Source organism: Pseudophryne corroboree, chromosome 4 (assembly GCF_028390025.1).
Source record: "Pseudophryne corroboree isolate aPseCor3 chromosome 4, aPseCor3.hap2, whole genome shotgun sequence".
Taxonomy (NCBI): Eukaryota; Metazoa; Chordata; class Amphibia; order Anura; family Myobatrachidae; genus Pseudophryne; species Pseudophryne corroboree.
In genome coordinates, this window is record NC_086447.1 from 755913667 (window position 1) to 755933605 (window position 19939).

The 19939-nt window shown below is 48.3% G+C and overlaps 1 protein-coding gene across 3 annotated transcripts in view; it reads left to right on the plus strand.

The window, feature by feature from the left end:
* The window catches only part of KIZ (kizuna centrosomal protein), a 352705-nt gene that overhangs the window by 237312 nt on the left and 95454 nt on the right, over positions 1-19939 (plus strand). The window contains exon 11 of one of the 3 annotated variants that reach the window (XM_063918182.1): positions 10901-11044. The exons of 1 other annotated variant lie outside the window; for it this stretch is intronic. In XM_063918182.1, the coding sequence (XP_063774252.1) occupies positions 10901-10911 (11 nt within the window). In that variant the 3' untranslated portion in view covers positions 10912-11044. Of the gene's footprint in view, positions 1-10900; positions 11045-11512; positions 11612-19939 lie in introns of those variants that run through there. One more of the 3 variants, XM_063918179.1, reaches the window with a different exon arrangement.

A 19939-nucleotide genomic window follows, 5' to 3' on the forward strand; every position in this document is an offset into this window, starting at 1 on the left:
ACAACGACATACAATAAATTTGTACAACATCTAAATCAAAATCCCAACTCAAAATTATTTTAAGTATTATACGAACCAAAGTGTTGAGGTCAATGGAGCGGCCCACCGAGATGACTAATTGATTCCGACTTAAAACATGCGTATAGTGGAGAACCGCGCCAAGAGGCCATACAATAAGCAAACATAACAATAACAGAGAAGGAAAGGAAAAAAGGGATGTGAGGTTTAGTCGGAGAAGAGGAGGAAGAAAAAGAGTCAAAGAAAGTAGAGAGCATTTCAAGAAGAATTGAGAACAATAGAATAAGTGGTCACAGAGAGAGAGAGTATTTCGAGAAATGCAATAGGGAATAGGTGACCATATACCCACATATATATAGATAAACAAACTATATATCAACCAGTGGGAGGACCCACTCTTGGTAGTTACTAAGAACCTGAATGTGTACTGTTCAAGAAGATGCAAATATACAAGGCCAACGGGTGTCAGTCCTCATTGTCCATCCCGGCAGAGGGGCGTGAGGAAAGTGAATCTACAAAGTTCATGGCCGTCTTTGGAGTCTTGAAGAAGTAGGCCTTTCCCGCATGAGTGACTCTCGATTTAGCCGGATAGAGAAGCGCAAAGCGGTGACCCAGTTCAAAAAGTCTCTTGCAGACAGGCGAGAATTCTCTACGTTTGGAAGCAACCATATAGGAAAAGTCCTGGAAAAGCAGCAATTTAGCATCTTGGTATTTCAGGTCAGCACATTTTCTATAGGCATCTAGTATCATGACCTTGTCAGCGTAATTGAGGACTCTAAAGATGACGGGCCGGGGTCTATCTCTTGTGGACTGCCGTTCAGGGCCGATACAGTGTACACGTTCCACTACTATAGATACAGAACCTGAAACACAGCCCAGTTCCCTAGGCACCCATTGAGAGACGAGCGTCATGAGGTCATGGGGTTTCACCGACTCCGGTAGGCCGATGAGGCGCACATTGTTTCTCCTGTTACGGTTTTCCAGGTCCTCAAGCTTATCCTGAATAGATGCAACAAATTTTTCTTGGTCAGAGAGAGCCGTCTTAGCCGTAGTGAGATCATCCTCTAGGTCGGATATTCTCTGTTCTGCCTCGGTGAGTCGCTGAGCATGTTGGTTCAGTTGAGTGAGAGCGGAATCAAGCGAGTCTTTTAGAGGAGCCAATTTTTGGTCTAATAACTTAGACAGGATATCTGTTAACTCATTCGTCGAGCAGGATTTTGCAGAATCCATTGCGGATATGGACACAGGCTGGCTTCGGGGGCTAGAGTGTGAACCTAATGAGGGTGACGGAGGGCTGTCTACCGAGGAGTTATCACGGCCTCTGCCTCTACCCGACTGATTGCTACGAGTGCCCCGCGACTGTTTGGCCGCAAATTTGTCCATCATCAGAATAATGAGATAATAATAGCAGTGAGTGCGGCTTGAGATATATAATAATATGAGCCGCAATATAATGTTCCTCCAGCAGAGGGAGTTCAATCCGAGCAATGAGATAATAGGTGTATTATAGATGAGTGATGTTTCTTCCAGAAATAGAGTGTAGAGGTTGAGGGTATAATAAGAAGAGGGTATGGGATCCAAGGTCAAATTTAATAGGTTCCAACCGGTCCAGAGAGGACAGTCAGCAAGGATCACGGACCTGCCAGTGACCACAGCCTCTTCCCGGCTGCCTAGGGTCTTAATGCTGCCTTTTCGGGACCCAGCAGGTCAGTGGCCGCCCTCCCAGGGGGGGGTATGGTGGGCTGGTGACTCGGGCGCGGGCGAAGCAGAATCCTCCGTTTCGCCGCCCTGGAAGTCCGCGGCGGGTCGCGGCTAAAATCGAGGCCCCGGCCTGTGGATGTAGTGTAAGCCGCGGGGCTCCGGAGCTCCGTGAGCGGTCCCCGGCTCCCGGAAAAGTGTCCCCCGATAGCGGGCCCGGCAGGCAGAGAGGCAAGAGAGTGGGTGGCGCAGTATGTGGGGGCCAGAGGCAGGGGGAGGTAAATGTATAGCGGACGCCGTGCAGAGAGCTCCAGGGCACGTCCTCCTCCCCTGCTGGCCACCGGGAATCCCCTGAAGTTATTTTTAAGCCTGGGTAAAAACTATCACGCTATGCAGAGCGATTAAAAATACTTTTAAACCTATTTAAACAGACAAGCCATCCAATCTGCGTGTGCAGTTGGCACCAAATAGAAATAAAAACCAGATTTACAAAGACAATAGCTTAATGTTCCTACCTTCTTCGGATTCCACCAGCATCCCTACAAGCCAAAAGAATCAGACGCAGACTCTCATCTGATCAGCACTACAAGATACTACCTTTCCTCCCTTTGCTGATCGATAAAGGCTGCGCATTTTCGCCTGACTGCGGATATGAGATGGACCGGACTTGCCCCCAATTGATAAAGCTAAATATTTATCTTATAACATTCACTATATGTGGGTAAGAGACTCAGTACGCAATTGGCGTATGGGGTACCGTAAGGGTACGCACTTAGTGTAGCAGGCGCTTAGCCGTGGTCGAGACGCACATGCGGCACGCTCGATCACAGCTTAACGCTTGGTGTCGAGCACGCTATAGGCGGCCGACTACCGTAATACTACGCAAACAGCGTAGCGGACGCTCGTGACCACGAGGGGAACACGAGCGGCGCAGACGCTCACGGGATGACACTCAGTAAACCTTGTATGCAACACAATGAAAGATTGAATTTGTACTGTAAATCTTACTACTGAAATACCGTAGCGATAGAACGCTGCTTAACCTTGTTAATACAAAAGCTGCTTGAGCGATTGAGACGCTCCGAATACCCTCAGTAATGTAATAAACACACAATACCTTGCTAAGGTTCCAACACCTTTACTAACAATAGCTATGTAAAAAGGGGTAAACAGTTAACAGTTCATACACTACAGGCTAACATCAATATCTAAGCAGAATAACTACACATAAATATACAATAGCGTCTTAATCCTATACAGTAACAGAGAGAGAGAGAATATGGCAAATACAAACAGGGAACAAGTTGGTTACAGAGAATTACTTACACACACTGGGGAATGATTCGCTGCGCAGTCCTGGTACCAGCTCCGAGTTAGTCAAGATGAAAACCGTTTGTGGGGAGAGAGACTGAGCTGGCCAGGCTGGCTGTTCTTTTATACACTGCGTACAGTACACTACAAAGGGACCTATAATCTCATTGTTCATTGGACACAGGAATGTCTCCCCGCATCATAACAAAAGGCCATAGGTTAGTTTGAACAGGTGGGCTGTGACTATATCAAACTGCTCAGGTGGGAGGGAATCTCAGAATTCCCGCCGCATGGATAATGAACCGCAAATATAGTAAATGTCCAGAAACTACTAATAGACATAACTATACGCAGGAGCGATTAATCTTTACCTAACCAGCACCGGATTGTTTCTAATAAAATGTTCTTTAGTTAGGTACCAAACACAACTGCTCAAACCCTGTCTGACCCTTCATATCATGAAAAGAGGAATTCCTCTGTCCAGCGACCAGTTACAATAAACAAACTTACAGTTATTATTAAGGGGAACATTACCTATAAAACATACTATTTGGATTTACTATGTAACATTTGAGTCGCCTGCTAGACACACACAAACTCTACCGTAAATGCACATACCACGCGTCAATGCGCACGGCCGTTGAAGCTACATTACGCAACTGCGAATATGCGCACGCACGGGAGAGAATGTGCACGTGCAGCGGGCAAGCGCATGGGGTGAATATATGGCAGTGTGTAGCATAATATTTTTCGACTTTGACAGCCCCTATAGTAGACGCTTCTGTATCTAGGTTGTCAAAAAAGGTGGTTTTACTTGTCCCTGGTTCAACCGCTTTAAAAGAGCTGGCTGACCGCAAGGTTGAGTCTACGCTCAAATCACTATACACAGCTACAGGCGTAGCTTTAAGGCCCACCATTGCTTGTGCGTGGATTTCTAAGGCCATAGTAAAGTGGTCAGGCACGTTACTAGAGGACTTGGATACTATGGATAGGAGGGACATTGAATTGTTTTTGCGTCACATACAGGATTCTTCAGGTTTCATGGTGGAGGCCATGAAAGATCTTGGCATGCTGAATGCAAGGGCTACTTCCATGGCAGTCTCGGCACGCAGAGGACTCTGGCTACGCCAATGGACTGCGGATGCAGAATCCAAGAAAAGTGTTGAAAACCTACCCATCACAGGTCAGGCTCTATTTGGGGACGCATTGGATGCGTGGATCTCCACGGCAACTGCGGGTAAGTCAACCTTTCTTCCCTCAGCAGCACCACCGGCTAGGAATTCTTATCCTACGTCTACACTGCAGTCCTTTCGGACCGCAAAAGTAAAAAAGTCCAGACCCCCTTCCACTTTCTTTAGAGGAGGTCGTGGAAAATCCAGAAAACCTGCACCAACAGGTTCTCGGGAACAGAAACCTGGTTCTGCTTCCTCTACGTCTCCCAGCCTGGAGGTAGAACAGGTGTGGCCAAGGCTAAAGGATTTCAGTCACATCTGGGTGTCATCATGCCTCAACTCCTGGGTAAACGAGATTGTTGCCCAGGGGTACAGACTGGAGTTTCAAGTGCTCCCACCTCACAGATTCTTCAAATCAGGCTTACCAGCTTCGCTGACGGAAAGTGCTATCCTACAGGAAGCCATTCAAAAATTGGTTCAAACAAATGTCATTGTTCCAGTTCCACCTCACCTACTACACAAGGGTTATTACTCAAACCTGTTTGTGGTACCGAAACCGGATGGTTCGGTGAGGCCGATATTAAACCTAAAGTCATTGAACCCCTACTTGAGGAAATTCAAATTCAAGATGGAGTCTCTGAGAGCGGTGATCTCAGGTCTGGAGGAGGGGGAATTCCTGGTATACCTGGATATCAAGGATGCGTACCTTCACGTTCCGATCTGGCCGCCTCACCAGGCTTATCTAAGATTTGCGCTGCTGGACTGTCACTATCAGTTCCAGGCGCTGCCATTTGGCCTCTCCACAGCATCGAGGGTGTTCACCAAGGTCATGGCAGAGATGATGCTACTCCGCAAGCAGGGAGTGAACATAATTCCATATCTGGACGATCTGCTTATTAAAAGCATCTTCCAGAGAGAAGCTGTTACAGAGCATTACTCCCTCAACTCGACTACTCCAGGATCATGGGTGGATCCTGAACCTTCCAAAGTCACATTTGGAGCCGACAAGGAGACTGTCCTTCCTGGGGATGATTCTCAACACGGAAGTACAGAGGGTGTTTCTACCGGTGGAGAAAGCATTGGTGGTCCAATCAATGGTCCGGGATGTCCTGAAGCCAGCCCGAGTATCGGTTAATCAGTGCATTTGCCTTCTGGGGAAGATGGTTGCCTCCTACGAGGCTCTACAGTACAGAAGATTCCATGCACGGTCTTTCCAACTGGATCTCCTGGACAAATGATCGGGATCACATCTTTACATGCACCAGCGGATACGCCTGTCGCCGAAAGCCAGAATTTCACTCCTCTGGTGGCTGCAAACTTCTCACCTACTCGAGTGCTGCAGGTTCGGGATTCAGAATTGGATCCTTTTTAACCATGGATGCAAGCCTCAGAGGTTGGGGAGCAGTCACCCAAGGGGAAAACTTCCAAGGAAAGTGGTCAAGTCTGGAATCCATCCTTCTGATAAACATTCTGGAACTAAGGGCCGTATACAATGGCCTTCTGCAAGCGGCACATCTTCTGCAAGATCAGGCCATTCAGGTTCAGTCGGACAATGTAACGACAGTGTCCTACATAAACCGACAGGGCGGAACGAAGAGCAGAGCGGCAACAAGAATCCTCCTCTGGGCAGAAAAGCACGTGGTGGCGCTGTCAGCAATCTTCATTCCTGGAGTGGACAACTGGGAAGCGGACTTCCTCAGCAGAGACAATCTCCATCCAGGAGATTGGGGCCACCACCCGGAGGTGTTCGCAGAGGTGACAAGCTGGGGTGTCCCTCAGACAGACATGATGGCCTCTCGTCTCAACAAGAAGTTTCGGAGGTACTGTTCCAGGTCGAGAGACCCGCAAGCAGTGGAGGTGACTCCGTGGGTATTCCACTCAGTGTATGTGTTCCCTCCACTTCCACTCATCCCAAAGATTCTCCAACTAATAAAAAGAACCTAGAGTTCAGGCGATCCTCATTGCTCTGGACTGGCCAAGAAGGGCTTGGTACGTGGGTCTTCTGGAATTACTCCTGGAGGATCCGAGGCCTCTTCCTCTTCGCGAGGACCTTCTTCAGCAGAGGCCGTTAGCTTATCAAGACTTAACGCTACTTCGTTTGACGGCATGGAGGTTGAACGCCAGATCTTAGCTCGGAAGGGCGTTCCGAGAAAGGTCATTCCTAACCCTGATACAGGCTAGGACGGGAGTAAAGTCTAAAAATTACCATCGGATTTGGAAAAAGTATGTGTCTTGGTGTGAATCCAAGAAGTTTCCTACGGTGAAGTTTCAACTGGGACGGTTTCTCCTCTTTCTACAAGCAGGTGTGGATGTGGGGCTACGCTTGGGCTCCATTAAAGTCCAGATTTCGGGCTTGTCCATTTTCTTCCAGAAACAATTGGCTGCTTTCCCTGAGGTTCAGACATTCCTGAAAGGGGTTCTGCACATCCAACCTCTTTGTGCCTCCCACGGCACCTTAGAATCTTAATGTGGTGCTGCAGTTCCTGCAATCGGATTGGTTCGAGCCTTTACAGGAGGTGGACATTAAGTTTCTTACTTAGAAGGCGGTCAAACTGTTGGCATTGGCATCTGCTAGCCGTGTGTCAGAATTGGGGGCATTGTCATGCAAGAGCCCCTACTTGATTTTCCATGTAGAGAGAGCGGAGCTCAGAACGCGTCAGCAATTTCTTCCAAAGGTTGTGTCAGCTTTTCATATCAACCAACCTATTGTGGTGCCAGTGGCTACTGACTCCTCAAATACCTCAAAGTCCTTGGATGTTGTGAGGGCTTTGAAAATATATGTGAAGAGAACTTCTCGTCACAGGAAGTGGGACGCCTTGTTTGTTCTCTGTGATCCCAACAAGGTTGGGTGTCCTGCTTCTAAGCAGACAATTTCTCGCTGGATCAGGTGTACTATCCAGCATGCTTATTCTACAGCAGGCTTGCCGTGTCCAAAATCAGTTATGGCCCACTCTACTTGTAAAGTGGGTTCTTCCTGGGCAGCTGCCCAGGGTGTCTCGGCTTTACAGCTTTGCCGAGCAGCTACTTGGTCAGGGGCAAACATGTTTGCTAAGTTCTACAAGTTCGATACTTTGGCCTCTAAGGACCTAAAGTTTTGTCAATCTTTTCTGCAGGAACCTCAGCACTCTCCCTCCCGTACTGGGAGCTTTGGTACATCCCCATGGTACTAAATGGAACCCCAGCATCCTCTAGGACGTAAGAGAAAATAGGATTTTAATTACCTACCGGTAAATCATTTTCTCGTAGTCCGTAGAGGATGCTGGGCGCCCGCCCAGTGCTTCGTATTCCTGCATTGTTACTTGGTTAAGTATTAGTGGTTCAGTCGTTGCTGAATCGTTTCAAGTTGGTTAGCTTGGCTTTCCTTTTGTTATGTGTGAGCTGGTGTGAATCTCACCACTATCTGTGTAATTCCTTCTCTCGAAGTTTGTCCTTCTCCTCGGGCACAGTTCCTAAACTGAGTCTGGTAGGAGGGTCATAGAGGGAGGAGCCAGCCCACACTATTAAACTCTTAAAGTGCCCATGGCTCCCAAAGGACCCGTCTATACCCCATGGTACTAAATGGAACCACAGCATCCTCTACGAAGTACGAGAAAAGGATTTACCGGTAGGTTATTAAAATCCTATTATCTTGATGTCACCATAAAGATCAGCAAATTGTCACCTACAGTAACATATTATTAGCCTCAAGCCACCACCCAGTCCTTCTTAAAAGGAGTAACCTACTCTGAAATGTGTGTGTCTCTACTTTCCTAACTACTGATGACATATGGTGGCTGAATATTTTTGCCATCGTGCAATATTTGGAGAAAAAAATGACCATCCTGCAGCACCAGATTTGTAGTATATCGTATCACTTGCCCATGTGGGAAGACTGATCGTTCCTTTAAAGAACCTATTTCGGTTCACCCCTCAGCCATTCATGCTGCTCTATCATCAGGCCACAGTGAACACCCAGGGGCCAATCGCTTTTTGGAGGCAAGACACAATCTGTCCACCCTTCGTTGTCATATCATGGAACAGGTACTTAAGATGTCATGTGGAGGTGATCGCTCAAAAAAGTTAGAACAATTGGAGAGCAAATGTATTAATCGCCTAGACTCATTGTACACAAGAGGACTAAATGAGTCCCTGGGATCTGCTTGTTTTTTTGTTTTTTTTTAAATATGTATATACAGTACAGGTACTCCACCGATAATTCGGCACCCTTGGTTCCACCACTGTGCCAGATTATCGGTTTTGCTGGATTATCGGTTGTATCGTTTACGGTGGTTTCTGCAGCATCCTGGCGCCCCTCTGCAGCCTAATTCTATTCAGTGTGTTCCCTAATGCCTAATTTCTGCCACACAGCCTGATTTCCCACCTGCAGCTCATCTCCCCGCCACAGCCGACTACCCGCCCGCAGCCAGACTCCCGCAGCCGGGTGTAGTATGGTATGCTGGCGGCCAAGCTCCCAGCGGCCATCATACCGGCACCGGGATCCTGACCGCCGGCATACCGACAGCTGGGCGAGCGCAACTGAGCCCCTTGCGGGCTCACTGCGCTCACCACACTGCGGGCACGGTGGCGCGTTATTCTCCCTCCAGGGGGGGTCGTGGACCCCCAAGAGGGAGAAAAGTTGTCGATATGCCGAGTGTCTGGATTCCGGCGCCGGTATACTGTGCGCCGGAATCCCAACTGCCGGCAAACTGAGTGCCACCCGCATCCTAACTATACCTCTCACTGTTACTCTAACTTTTCTGCTACTAATCTAAGACCTCCCACAGCCTATCTAAGCGCCTCCCGCATCCTAACTCCCACCTACAGCATAACTTCCCCTGGCACCTGATGTGTCCGGATTAAAAGGGGTGCTGGACCATCAGGTGCCAGATAATCGGTGGTGTACCTGTATATGAGAATGATTTGTGAGAGTTTTGCTTTACTATCCATAAATTCAGATATCTTCTTTTGTTATCCAGCTCTGTTGTCACTATATGTAATTACCGTATTTTTCGGACCATAAGACTCACTTTTTCTCCCCAAAAATGTGGGGGGGAAAGTATGTGCGTCTTATGGAGCGAATAAGACGTGTTTGCGGGTAGCGCCGGGTCCTGGATGCTGCTGCGCCGTCATCAGCAGAGCGCCCGCATCTCAGAGCCCATCTCAGCAGCAGAGCCGGCATCATGTGACTCCCCCGCTCCCCCCCACCTCCTCCCTCCTCAGGAGTGCACCGCGGGCAGCTTTAGCTGAGAGCGTGGAGGCTGGGAACCACTGATACTGTCAGTATATGTGTGTGTGTGTGTGTGTCTATGTGTATGCTGGCTCTGATGTGTGTGTGTCTCTGTATGCTGGCTCTGACAGAAGGCTGCACTGTACAGAATCTTGGTAGGAGTCTGAGACATCACACAGAAATATCTCTTAGAGGTTGGTGAAAACTAGGGAGGCAGCGCAAGGATGATAAAGCAGAAATGGTTCCGAATATTTTTTTTCCAGTTTTCCTACTCTAAAAACTAGGTGCATCTTATGATCAGGTGCGTCTTATGGTCCGAAAAATACGGTAAGTTGATAAGGCATTTCTCCAGAATGAGAGCCTGTAGTATTATACCACTTTTCCACTAGCTCAAAAAACACTGGTAAATGCACGGGGGGGGGGGGGGGGGGGCGCATTTACCCGTGTTTTTTGCAAGTGGAAAAGGGTCCCCCCGCAAAACCCGGATCAAGTGACCCTTGAATCCTACCCGGGTAAATATCTGGGTAGGACACGGAAATGATCCGGGTAGGGTTGTAGTGTAAACGGGAGCCGTGTCGATGCGACACGGCTCCCGTTTACACTGTTTGGAAGGGTGGCACTGGGAGACCATGTGATCTCCCAGCGCCGCCCCTGCCGTGTCACTAGCAGCGTCACCAACCCGGCAATATGCCGGATTGGTGACTGCTGATGGGAAAGGGGACTGAGCACGGGCCGCAGCCGGGTAGCACCCGTGTCAGGCTCCCGACTGCGACCTGTGCTCATAGGTGGAAAAGGGGTAATACAAAGTGAGTTGCTAGATCCACTAAACGTGGACACCCCACAGATAAAAATTTGGCTTTTTATGGTTAGCCAGCTCTCCTAGAAAAGATGTGTAGATTGCACATTGATTGCATTGTATGGGTGAAATCTGTGTGTGCTGGGACACTTTGGATGCTTTCAATCTCTAGGCTTTCTCTAATTTAATGAAAATCTACATTGATCTCTACAGTGTGCGGGCAGAATTTGCTAATTTAAAATTAAGCTGTAGAATGTTTTGTACGGTGTTTTTATTATGTTTGAATGACCACAAAATAAAACACAAAGACCAGATATAAGCAACATACAGGGTGGCCCAAAAGAAGGTTTAAGTATGTATTTATACTATGTTTATATTATATATTTAAATTGTTGTATTTAAACTATATTTACACTACATAGTGTATTTATTTGTCCTTCACTCAGATTCCCTGCCATCGTTCCAATTATGCAACAAAAAAGAAAGGTCATTACTGTATACCTACTTTTGGGCCCCCCTGTACATAGGCATAAGAGAGAAAATCAGAATTCATAGCACCATGCAGTAAAATATAGATAGAAGTAAGTACAATCGTAATACAGTACATAAGAGTACATAGGCCTGAAAATGTTGCGCCGGCGAAATACGCTGGGTTTTCGTGATTTTTAAAACATTTTCACCAATTTTGTTTCTCCGCAGGTATCCTATAGTTATGCACGAAAACCCCCTCCATTTTTCATGAACAAAAACATAGGGTCTACAAAAAGCTGGAGACCTATGTATTTTGGCAGCCATAATTTCTAAACAAAGCCTGCTTATCACGGATTTGGCTTCGCCTGCCTCAGCATCGGGGGATAAGCGCCGGCTATCAGGGCTAATTGGATAGCCCCCAGCGGATCCATTATCCGCGGTACTTTACTACGTATAATTGGATACGCCCCATAATGTAGAATATTTTCCTCTTAAATTTAGATTTAGGCATCTATTTAGCAAACCCTCTGATCAGTCATTATGTATTGCTGTGTGGTTATCTTCTCACCGGTAGCCTAACATTGCTGGTGAAGGGATGGAGGGACGTACACATGTGAATAATTATTTTATCCAGCGAATCCTCTCTATTCCCATAAATATGATGTTAAGCAGTGGAAAGAGGTATCTATTCTCCACTGTTGAACCATTGGGAAAAGTTTAAATAATCCCTTTTTTTCTGTAAAAAATCTCCCAGGAAGGCATTATCAGTGTGTCATGATAGTAAATGAGCATAATATTTTTTTTGTATCTTCAACGTGGCTTTCTTTTTGTCACTTACAGAAAACGCCAGTGTTGTGCTGCAAGGTAGATGGGATACAGTCCACACAGAAAAAGATGGCTGTGAAGAACTGAGTGATGTATCGGATATTGAATGTCCTGGTAGGTAATTATATATGAAAGTACAGTGATGTTTATTACAAAGGTTAGCTGTACAGCAAAAATAAAGAAATAATGAACCCATGTTTAGTATGTGGCGTGTGCATGGGTGGAGTGGCCATAGAACATACAGGGAAGCTTCCTGGTGGGCTGACGTTCTGTGGTGCTGCCTTTTGGCCAGGGGCCTTTTTTCTGTTATATGTGGCCCCACCCTGAGTACCGGTGCTCTTGTATGGCAGGCAGCCTGCCAGTGCTTGTCACAGGAAGCAGAGCAGCCCACGGAAGATGTCTTAATATTGTAAGAAGAGGCTGTCAGTCCTTGTCTAGGAAGACAGAGCTCTGCCCTAGTCTCATCACTCTGGCCGCTGGTACAGGGTCAGGGCAACTCCCACAGGACGGCCCCCACACCCAACTAGGTGCAGGTAAATGGCCTGGGGGGTTGTGGCACTAGACTGAGAAAGACCTGAATCAAGAAAGTAATTCCTTTTTGGGGCACTATTAAAAATGATCAGTTAAATGTAATGATTGGATCGTTAAAATGTATGCTTTATTTCACATTCATTACAATAACAGGGTGTCATAGACTTAGTCATCATTTGTCATACCCTCTAAATCTAAAATCTAAAAAAACAGAATTTGTCCTGGTTAAAATAAAGCAGACAAAGTAAGTCTGATGGTGAAAATAATATTCTGACACAATTTAAAGATACTTATATCTGAAATCTTCCACAGCTAATCACTGCTGAATATCCCTTCAGGGGGTGTACACTGACTTTACCCAAAATAAACATGTGCTGTAGTAAAATACATACAACTGATTAGGGTACAATGCCTTATTACTACTGGTTTAGAAACAGAGGTCTTAAACAGTAGCGGATCTTGCCACGGGCAAGCAGGACTTTTGCCCGGGGCGCCGCCCTCCGGAAGGGCGCCGCACCAGGGCAAGATCCGCTGCTGCTGTGCCCCCCGCTGCCGCTGTGAAGGGAAACTAGACGCGTACGCGTCTAGTTTCCCTTCGTGGAGAGGTCCTTTACTGTGCGGTGTGCGATGACGTCATCGCGCACCGATGACGTCATCACGCACCGCACATCATTTCAGTCTGTACAGGGGGCGTAAATGACCACGCCCCCTGTACGAAGCCACGCCCCCTATTGCCGCCCGGGTGGATCTATGGCAGATTAGTTAACCATGGGTGTAACACATTGATTAACTCCTAATTTGCTTTATTGGCGCATATAAGGATTATACTCTGTGTTGGTTAGCGAGCTCCTGTACAGAGAATTCCTCACCTGATTAGGATAATAACACTTATATAACATGTTACAGTTTATGGTAATTGAAAGCAGTCATTGTATCTCCTTGGAAGGAAGAAACATTAGATAATTAAATCACACCTACAGACCAATGTTCTAAAGCAGGCATGTCCAAACTGCGGCCCTCCAGCTGTTCAGAAACTACACATCCCAGCATGCCCTGACACAGCTTTAGCATTCTCTGATAGCAAAACGGTGTCGGGGCATGCTGGGATATGTAGTTTCACAACAGCTGGAGGGCCGCAGTTTGGACATGCCTGCAAAAGTATCGGATTCTGTACCAAAATAAATAAATATATATATATATATATATATATATATATATATATATATTGTGATTGTAACATATATCAATATAACCTGCACAATTTACATCACATCAGTTGGTAATCAAAGCATCAAACCTGGACTGTACACTTACGCGGAGTGGGTGGCACTTGATATGCTAGCTGTTGGGATCGGGCGCTCAGCATACCGGTGCCAGAAACTCGGCAGCTGGCATACCGACAACTATTTTCCCTCTTGGGGTGTCTACGACACCCCTGGAGGGAGAATAAATACGCACCACTGTGCCCGCAGCGTGGCGAGCGCAGCGAGATTGCAAGGGGCTCTTTTGCACTTGCCCCACTGCTGGTATACCGGCGGTCCGGATCCCTGCGCCGGAATCCCGAGCGCCGGCATATCGTAGTAGACCCATGCGGCGTCATATAGTTCTTCATACCATAGTGCTGCTACATAGAGTTCAGTTGCACCCAACTAATATAGGTGCACTTTTATGACTGATTACTGTTTATAGCAAATAATAGCAGTGATTGTGTCTCTTTAGAGAGAAGAAACTTTTGTTTATTGAACCATGCTGTAGATCAGGGGTGGGGAACCTTTTTTCTACCAAGGGCCATTTGGATATTTATAAAATCCTTCGGGGGCCATACAAAAATTATCAACTTAAAAATGAGCCTGCCCCCAGTCAGTAGTTTTGCCCCCAGTCTGTAGTTATGCCCCAGTAGGTATAACCCCAGTCAGTTGTTATGCCCTAGTAGATATGCCCCCAGTAAGTATGCCCCCTGTCACTTGTTATGCCCCATTAGATATGCCCCGTCACTTGTTATGCCCCATTAGATATGCCACCAGTCAGTTGTTTTGCCCCATTAGATATGCCACCAGTCAGGTGTTATGCCCCATTAGATATGTCCCCTAGTAGCGACGCTTACACACACACATTAAAAGAAAAAAAACCACAATACTCACTAGCCCCGCTCCTGCTTCCGGACCGTTGCCCTCCGCCTGGCCGGTAGCTCCTCAGAAGTATGGGAGAGAAGTCATGACATCTCTCCCATAACACCGCACAGCAGCACACACACACTTCCAGAGCCGAAAGCCAGAGCTCAGGAGTGAGCTCCTGCCTCCGGCTGCTACTGAGGGTAAGAAGCCAGGCGCCCACTAGTAACAAAATCTCAGCGGGCGCCCGGCTAGGTGAGACTAGCCATGGCCGGATCAAGTGGCACTGTGAGAGTTTGTGGGGCTAGAGAAACACAATTTTTTAGATTCAATTCATTGGATGTTGGAACACACCAAGGTGACAACTCCAAGCCAGAAATAAGGGTGAATCCTGTTTTTTACTTTATTGTTAATTATTTTGGCGGATGGTTGCATGTTATCTTTGAGTGCGCTATATGTTCTTTGTGCTTCCTGTAATTTGTAGACCTAAAAGGAGAGGAAATTACACCTATTGTGGATCAGTGAGGTCACAGATGCCAGCAGGCAGCGCTCCCTCGGTAAGGAGAGCTCCCAGGAGTGGACAGATCGATAGTTTAAGCAGTATGGGCTTGATCACCTGTCGGCCTGTGGCACTAGACTCAGGGTTGCTACTTCTCCTACAAGTGACAACCGCTCTTCCCACCCACCCACTCCTGTACGTGACGTCCTTTGTCCCCACCCTCCTCATCTTCGTTTGACAGACTGTCATTTACCCTTCTCCTGAGACAGCTTGCCTCCCCCTTTCTTTTCTGTGTGTGCCAGCCTGTCTCCCCCACCTCCCTCATCTGCATGTAACAGCCTCTCAGCTGCAAGTGAAGGCCTCCCCCTCCATTTGCCGTATATGGCAGCCTTTGTCTCCTGTAATCTCCCTCTGTACATGACAGCCAGTCGCTACCCTTTCCTGCAAGTGATGTCTTTTATCTCCCACCCCACGTGTCTCCTCCCTATGTGTGACAGGTGTTGTCGCCACTCCCTACCTACCAAGTTTCCATTTCTTACCCTGTGACAGTCTGTTTCTCTCCTGTGTGTGACAGCCTGTCTCCTCTCCTACCATGGTCTCCTATGTTGTCATCCCACCCCTCCATCCCTTGTTTGCAACATTCTGTCTCCCCCTCTTAATTTCTAATGATTTAATGACTTCCCCCTCCCCTGCATGTTACAGCCTTTTGTCTCCTACCCTCTCCACCAGTGTATGACCACTTTACACCACCACCTCTCCCCTGCATTTGACATCTTTCTTCTCCAAATCCCCCCACCACCACCACCACCTTGTCTCCTCGTCTCCTCCCATTCCCTTTTGTTGTGCCAGCTTGCGTCTCCTCCTATCTCCTCCCATCTCCCGTGTTGTGTCAGGTTCTGTTTCTTCCCTCCCTCTGTATATTGTGACAGTCTCTTTCTCTTATCCCGCTCTGTTGTGACAGCTTTTGTATCATCACCTATCCCATTGTATTTTCTTTTTTGTTCCTCCACGTGACAGTGCTATGTTTCTCCTTTTGTTTGTGATAACTGTCTCCATCCCCTCTGTGTGTGACAATTTCTATCTGCTCCTTCCCTTTACTCTGCATAAAACAGCCTCTCTCCTCACCTCCTGCCCCTATTTGTGTGAAAGCCTCTGCCAACCAGTTCCCTTCACTTTTTATATACTGTAGGAACTTATTTTTCTCGCGTCCCTACCCTCGACAGTCTAACCCTGTGCCTGCCACCCTCCACTCAACATGTGACAGACTCTCCCTCTGTCACCCTATCCCTCTCCCTACTCCTTTCTTTTCACATGTCAGTGTCTCACTCTCTCCCCTCAGCATGTTGCAGCTGCTTTCTTCGTCCCCCTCCCTTCGTGTGTGACAGTCTGTCCTCCCTTTCACTTCACATTCCTTTAGTTCAGCGGTGGCCAACCCGCGGCTCTTTCATCCACTGCATGCGGCTCGAGTCAATCCACTCCTGGCCACCGCTGCCCGACACAGTGCGCACACACTCACACAGCCGGGCCGGGCGCACAAACTTCTAAGGTCTCCGGCGGCAGTGTCTATCTTAAATTCGGCGCCAGCCCGTGAGCCAATCAGAGCTTGCGGACCGGCAGCTGAGGCTCCTGATTGGCTGCCGGACCGCGGGCTCTGATTGGCTCACGGGCCAGCGCCGAATTGAAGATAGACGCAGCCACGAGAGACGGAGAGGTAGGAGAGGCGCACAATGCGCTCTCCTCCCCTCACAGCAGCAACACGGTGAGCAGCACTTGGGGGGAGGGGGGGGGCACACTGTGGGGACGTGTATCTGCACTGGGGGCATATCTGGCACACTGTGGGGACATGTGTATCTGCACTGGGGGCATATCTGGCACACTGTGTGGGGGCATGTGTATCTGCAATGGGGGCATATCTGGCACACTGTGGGGGCCTGTATCTGCACTGGGGGCATATCAGGCACACTGTGTGGGAGCATGTGTATCTGCACTGGGGTCATATCAGACACACTGTGGGGGCATGTGTATCTGCACTGGGGGCATATCTGGCACACTGTGTGGGGGCATGAGTATCTGCACTGGGGGCATATCTGGCACACTGTGTGGGGGCATGTGTATCTGCACTGGGGGCATATCTGGCACACTGTGTGGGGGCATGTGTATCTGCACTGGGGGCATATCTGGCACTGTGTGGGGGCATGTGTATCTGCACTGGGGGCATATCAGGCACACTGTGGGGGCATGTGTATCTGCACTGGGGGCATATCTGGCACACTGTGTGGGGGCATGAGTATCTGCACTGGGGGCATATCTGGCACACTGTGTGGGGGCATGTGTATCTGCACTGGGGGCATATCTGGCACACTGTGTGGGGGCATGTGTATCTGCACTGGGGGCATATCTGGCACACTGTGTGGGGGCATGTGTATCTGCACTGGGGGCATATCTGGCACACTGTGGGGGCATGTGTATCTGCACTGGGGGCATATCTGGCACACTGTGTGGGGGCATGTGTATCTGCACTGGGGGCATATCTGGCACACTGGGGACGAGTATCTGCACTGGGGGCATATCAGGCACACTGTGGGGGCATGTGTATCTGCACTGGGGGCATATCTGGCACACTTGGGACATGTATCTGCACTGGCGGCATATCTGCACACTGAGTGGGGGCATGTGTATCTGCACTGGGGGCATATCTGCCACACTGTGTGGGGGCATGTTTATCTGCACTGGGGGCATATCTGGCACACTATGTGGGGGCATGTGTATCTGCACTGGGGGCATATCTGGCACTGTGTGGGGGCATGTGTATCTGCACTGGGGGCATATCTGGCACAATGTGGGGGCATGTGTATCTGCACTGGGGGCATATCTGGCACACTGTGTGGGGGCATGTGTATCTGCACTGGGGGCATATCTGGCACACTGTGTGGGGGCATGTGTATCTGCACTGGGGGCATATCTGGCACACTGTGTGGGGGCATGTGTATCTGCACTGGGGGCATATCTGGCACTATGGGGGCATGTGTATCTGGCACTGGGGGCATATCTGGCACACTGTGTGGGGGCATGTGTATCTGCACTGGGGGCATATCTGGCACTATGGGGGCATGTGTATCTGGCACTGGGGGCATATCTGGCACTGTGGGGGCACGTGTATCTCGCACCGGAGGCATATATGTATTTGGTACTGTGGGGACATGTGCATTTGGCACTGTGGGGGCATACAGGTATTTGGCACTGTGGGGCATATATGTATCTGGCACTGTAGGACATGTATGTATCTGGCACTGTGGGGACGTGAGTATCTGGCACTGTGGGGGCATATCTGTATCTGGAACTGTGGAGGCACCCATTTTTGGACATTTCTATATGTATGTGGCACTGTACTGGGGAACTATATGTATGTGGCACTGTACAACATGACTACAAATGGGGTTATGACACAAGGTCATACTCCTACAAACGTCATACCGAAAGGTGTGCGCACAAAAATGGGGCGTGGCTTTGTGACAACTAGGCCACACTTTCATTTTTTGTGCGAGCGCCAAAGACGCGCGCATGATAGTGGCTCTTATCCCTTGACTACGGATCTTTTCTGGCTCTTTGCCTCTGACTGGTTGGCCACCCCTGCTTAAGTTAATTTAAGTCTTTATTGAAGGAAAATTGTATAATTCAACTGTATGCCATGATTTGGTTGTTTATTTAGTTAAGTATGTGCTGTTGGCAGTTCTATTTTTCTGGAAATATAGGTTCAGGAGCTATGGGTCTGGGGGTAGAGCTATTAAAAAAAGTTATAGATAGATAGTTTTAGAAAAGAAGGCAACTTTTAAATAAAACTTTAAATAAAATCTTATGGAAAAAAACATTTTGGCTCAGGAACCCAATCCTGATTATGTCATATTTAATGAGAAGTTCAGGAACGGAGTTCCTGCTGGTTCCTGCTGCAAAATAGCACTGGCTCTTGGTAATTTTCTTTGTATATCAAAGATCTTGCAGGTGCCTAATTTCCTCACCATAATGTCTCTTTCTGATATGAATGCTCTAAGACGTTTGCTTTGAAGTTACCATCACTTTTTCTTTTTGTTCTGGTCAAATCTAAAGTTTCTCTTACGTCCTAGAGGATGCTGGGGTCCACATTAGTACCATGAGGTATAGAATGGTCCACTAGGAGCCATGGACACTTTAAGAGTTTAATAGTGTGGGTTGGCTCCTCCCTCTATGCCCCTCCTGCCAGACTCAATTTAGAAAATGTGCCCGGGGGAGCCGGTCACAGCTAGGGGAGCTCCATAGGAGTTTTTCTAGTTTTCTTATTTTTATTACAGTTAGGCACAGGGAGGCTGCTGGCAACAGCCTCCCTGCTTCGTGGGACTTGGGGGGGAGTAGTGTCCAACCCTTTGAGTTTAATGTCGCTGACAGGACACTGAGCTCCTGAGGGTGTCGATCGCAAGCCCCCAAGGCGACCGCTCACTCCCGCAGCACTGCCGCCACCCCCTAACAGAGCCAGAAGACGTCGGTGGTGAGTTGGATACCGGTGATCCGACAAGCGGAGATCCAGTGAGAATGGCGGCATCAGGGTGGGAGCGCAGCGCTGAAGCTGCGCTCCAGAGGGCTCAGAGGTACAGAGTGCGGCGCTGTGAGGGGCGCCCTGGGCCAGCGCAAACACCCTTACACTGGTCACAGCAGCTATCAGGGACACTGTACTACTGCTAGCAACATTTACCTCAGGCCAGTATAATCTGTATAAATGCGGAAAGACGCGCCATTTTAGGGGGCAGAGCTTCTCCTCAGAGCTGATCCAGCACTCACCAGCGCCATTTTCTCCCTGCAGATCACACTACAGAGACGCTGACAGGGAGCGCTGACCCTCCACATAACTCCAGCTATTCTGCACGGTGCCAGGGGGTTATAGAAGGGGTTAGAGAGTGTTATTCACAGTACTGTGTAATCTATTAAGGTTGCACAGTCAGCGCCAGGCATTTATTATATATCTGTCTACTGGAGAGCTGTGTGGGCTGGCTCCATAACTCTGTCTCTCTCTGAAGGTACTTAGGGGAAACTGTTTCTGACATTTTCCTGTGTGTGTGTGTGTGTGTGTGTGTGTGTGTGTGTGTGTGTGTGTGTGTGTGTGTGTGATATATATCTCTCATTACCATGTCCAGGGACTCTGTATCTTGTGCTGCAGAGTATGTATCTTCTCCAGAAGAGTCTATTCCATGTACTCAGGAATGCAATACACTGTCTCAGCCCCCTGAACCCGAACCCAAGTGGGTGGCTTTTATTAAGGGTATGATATCCCAG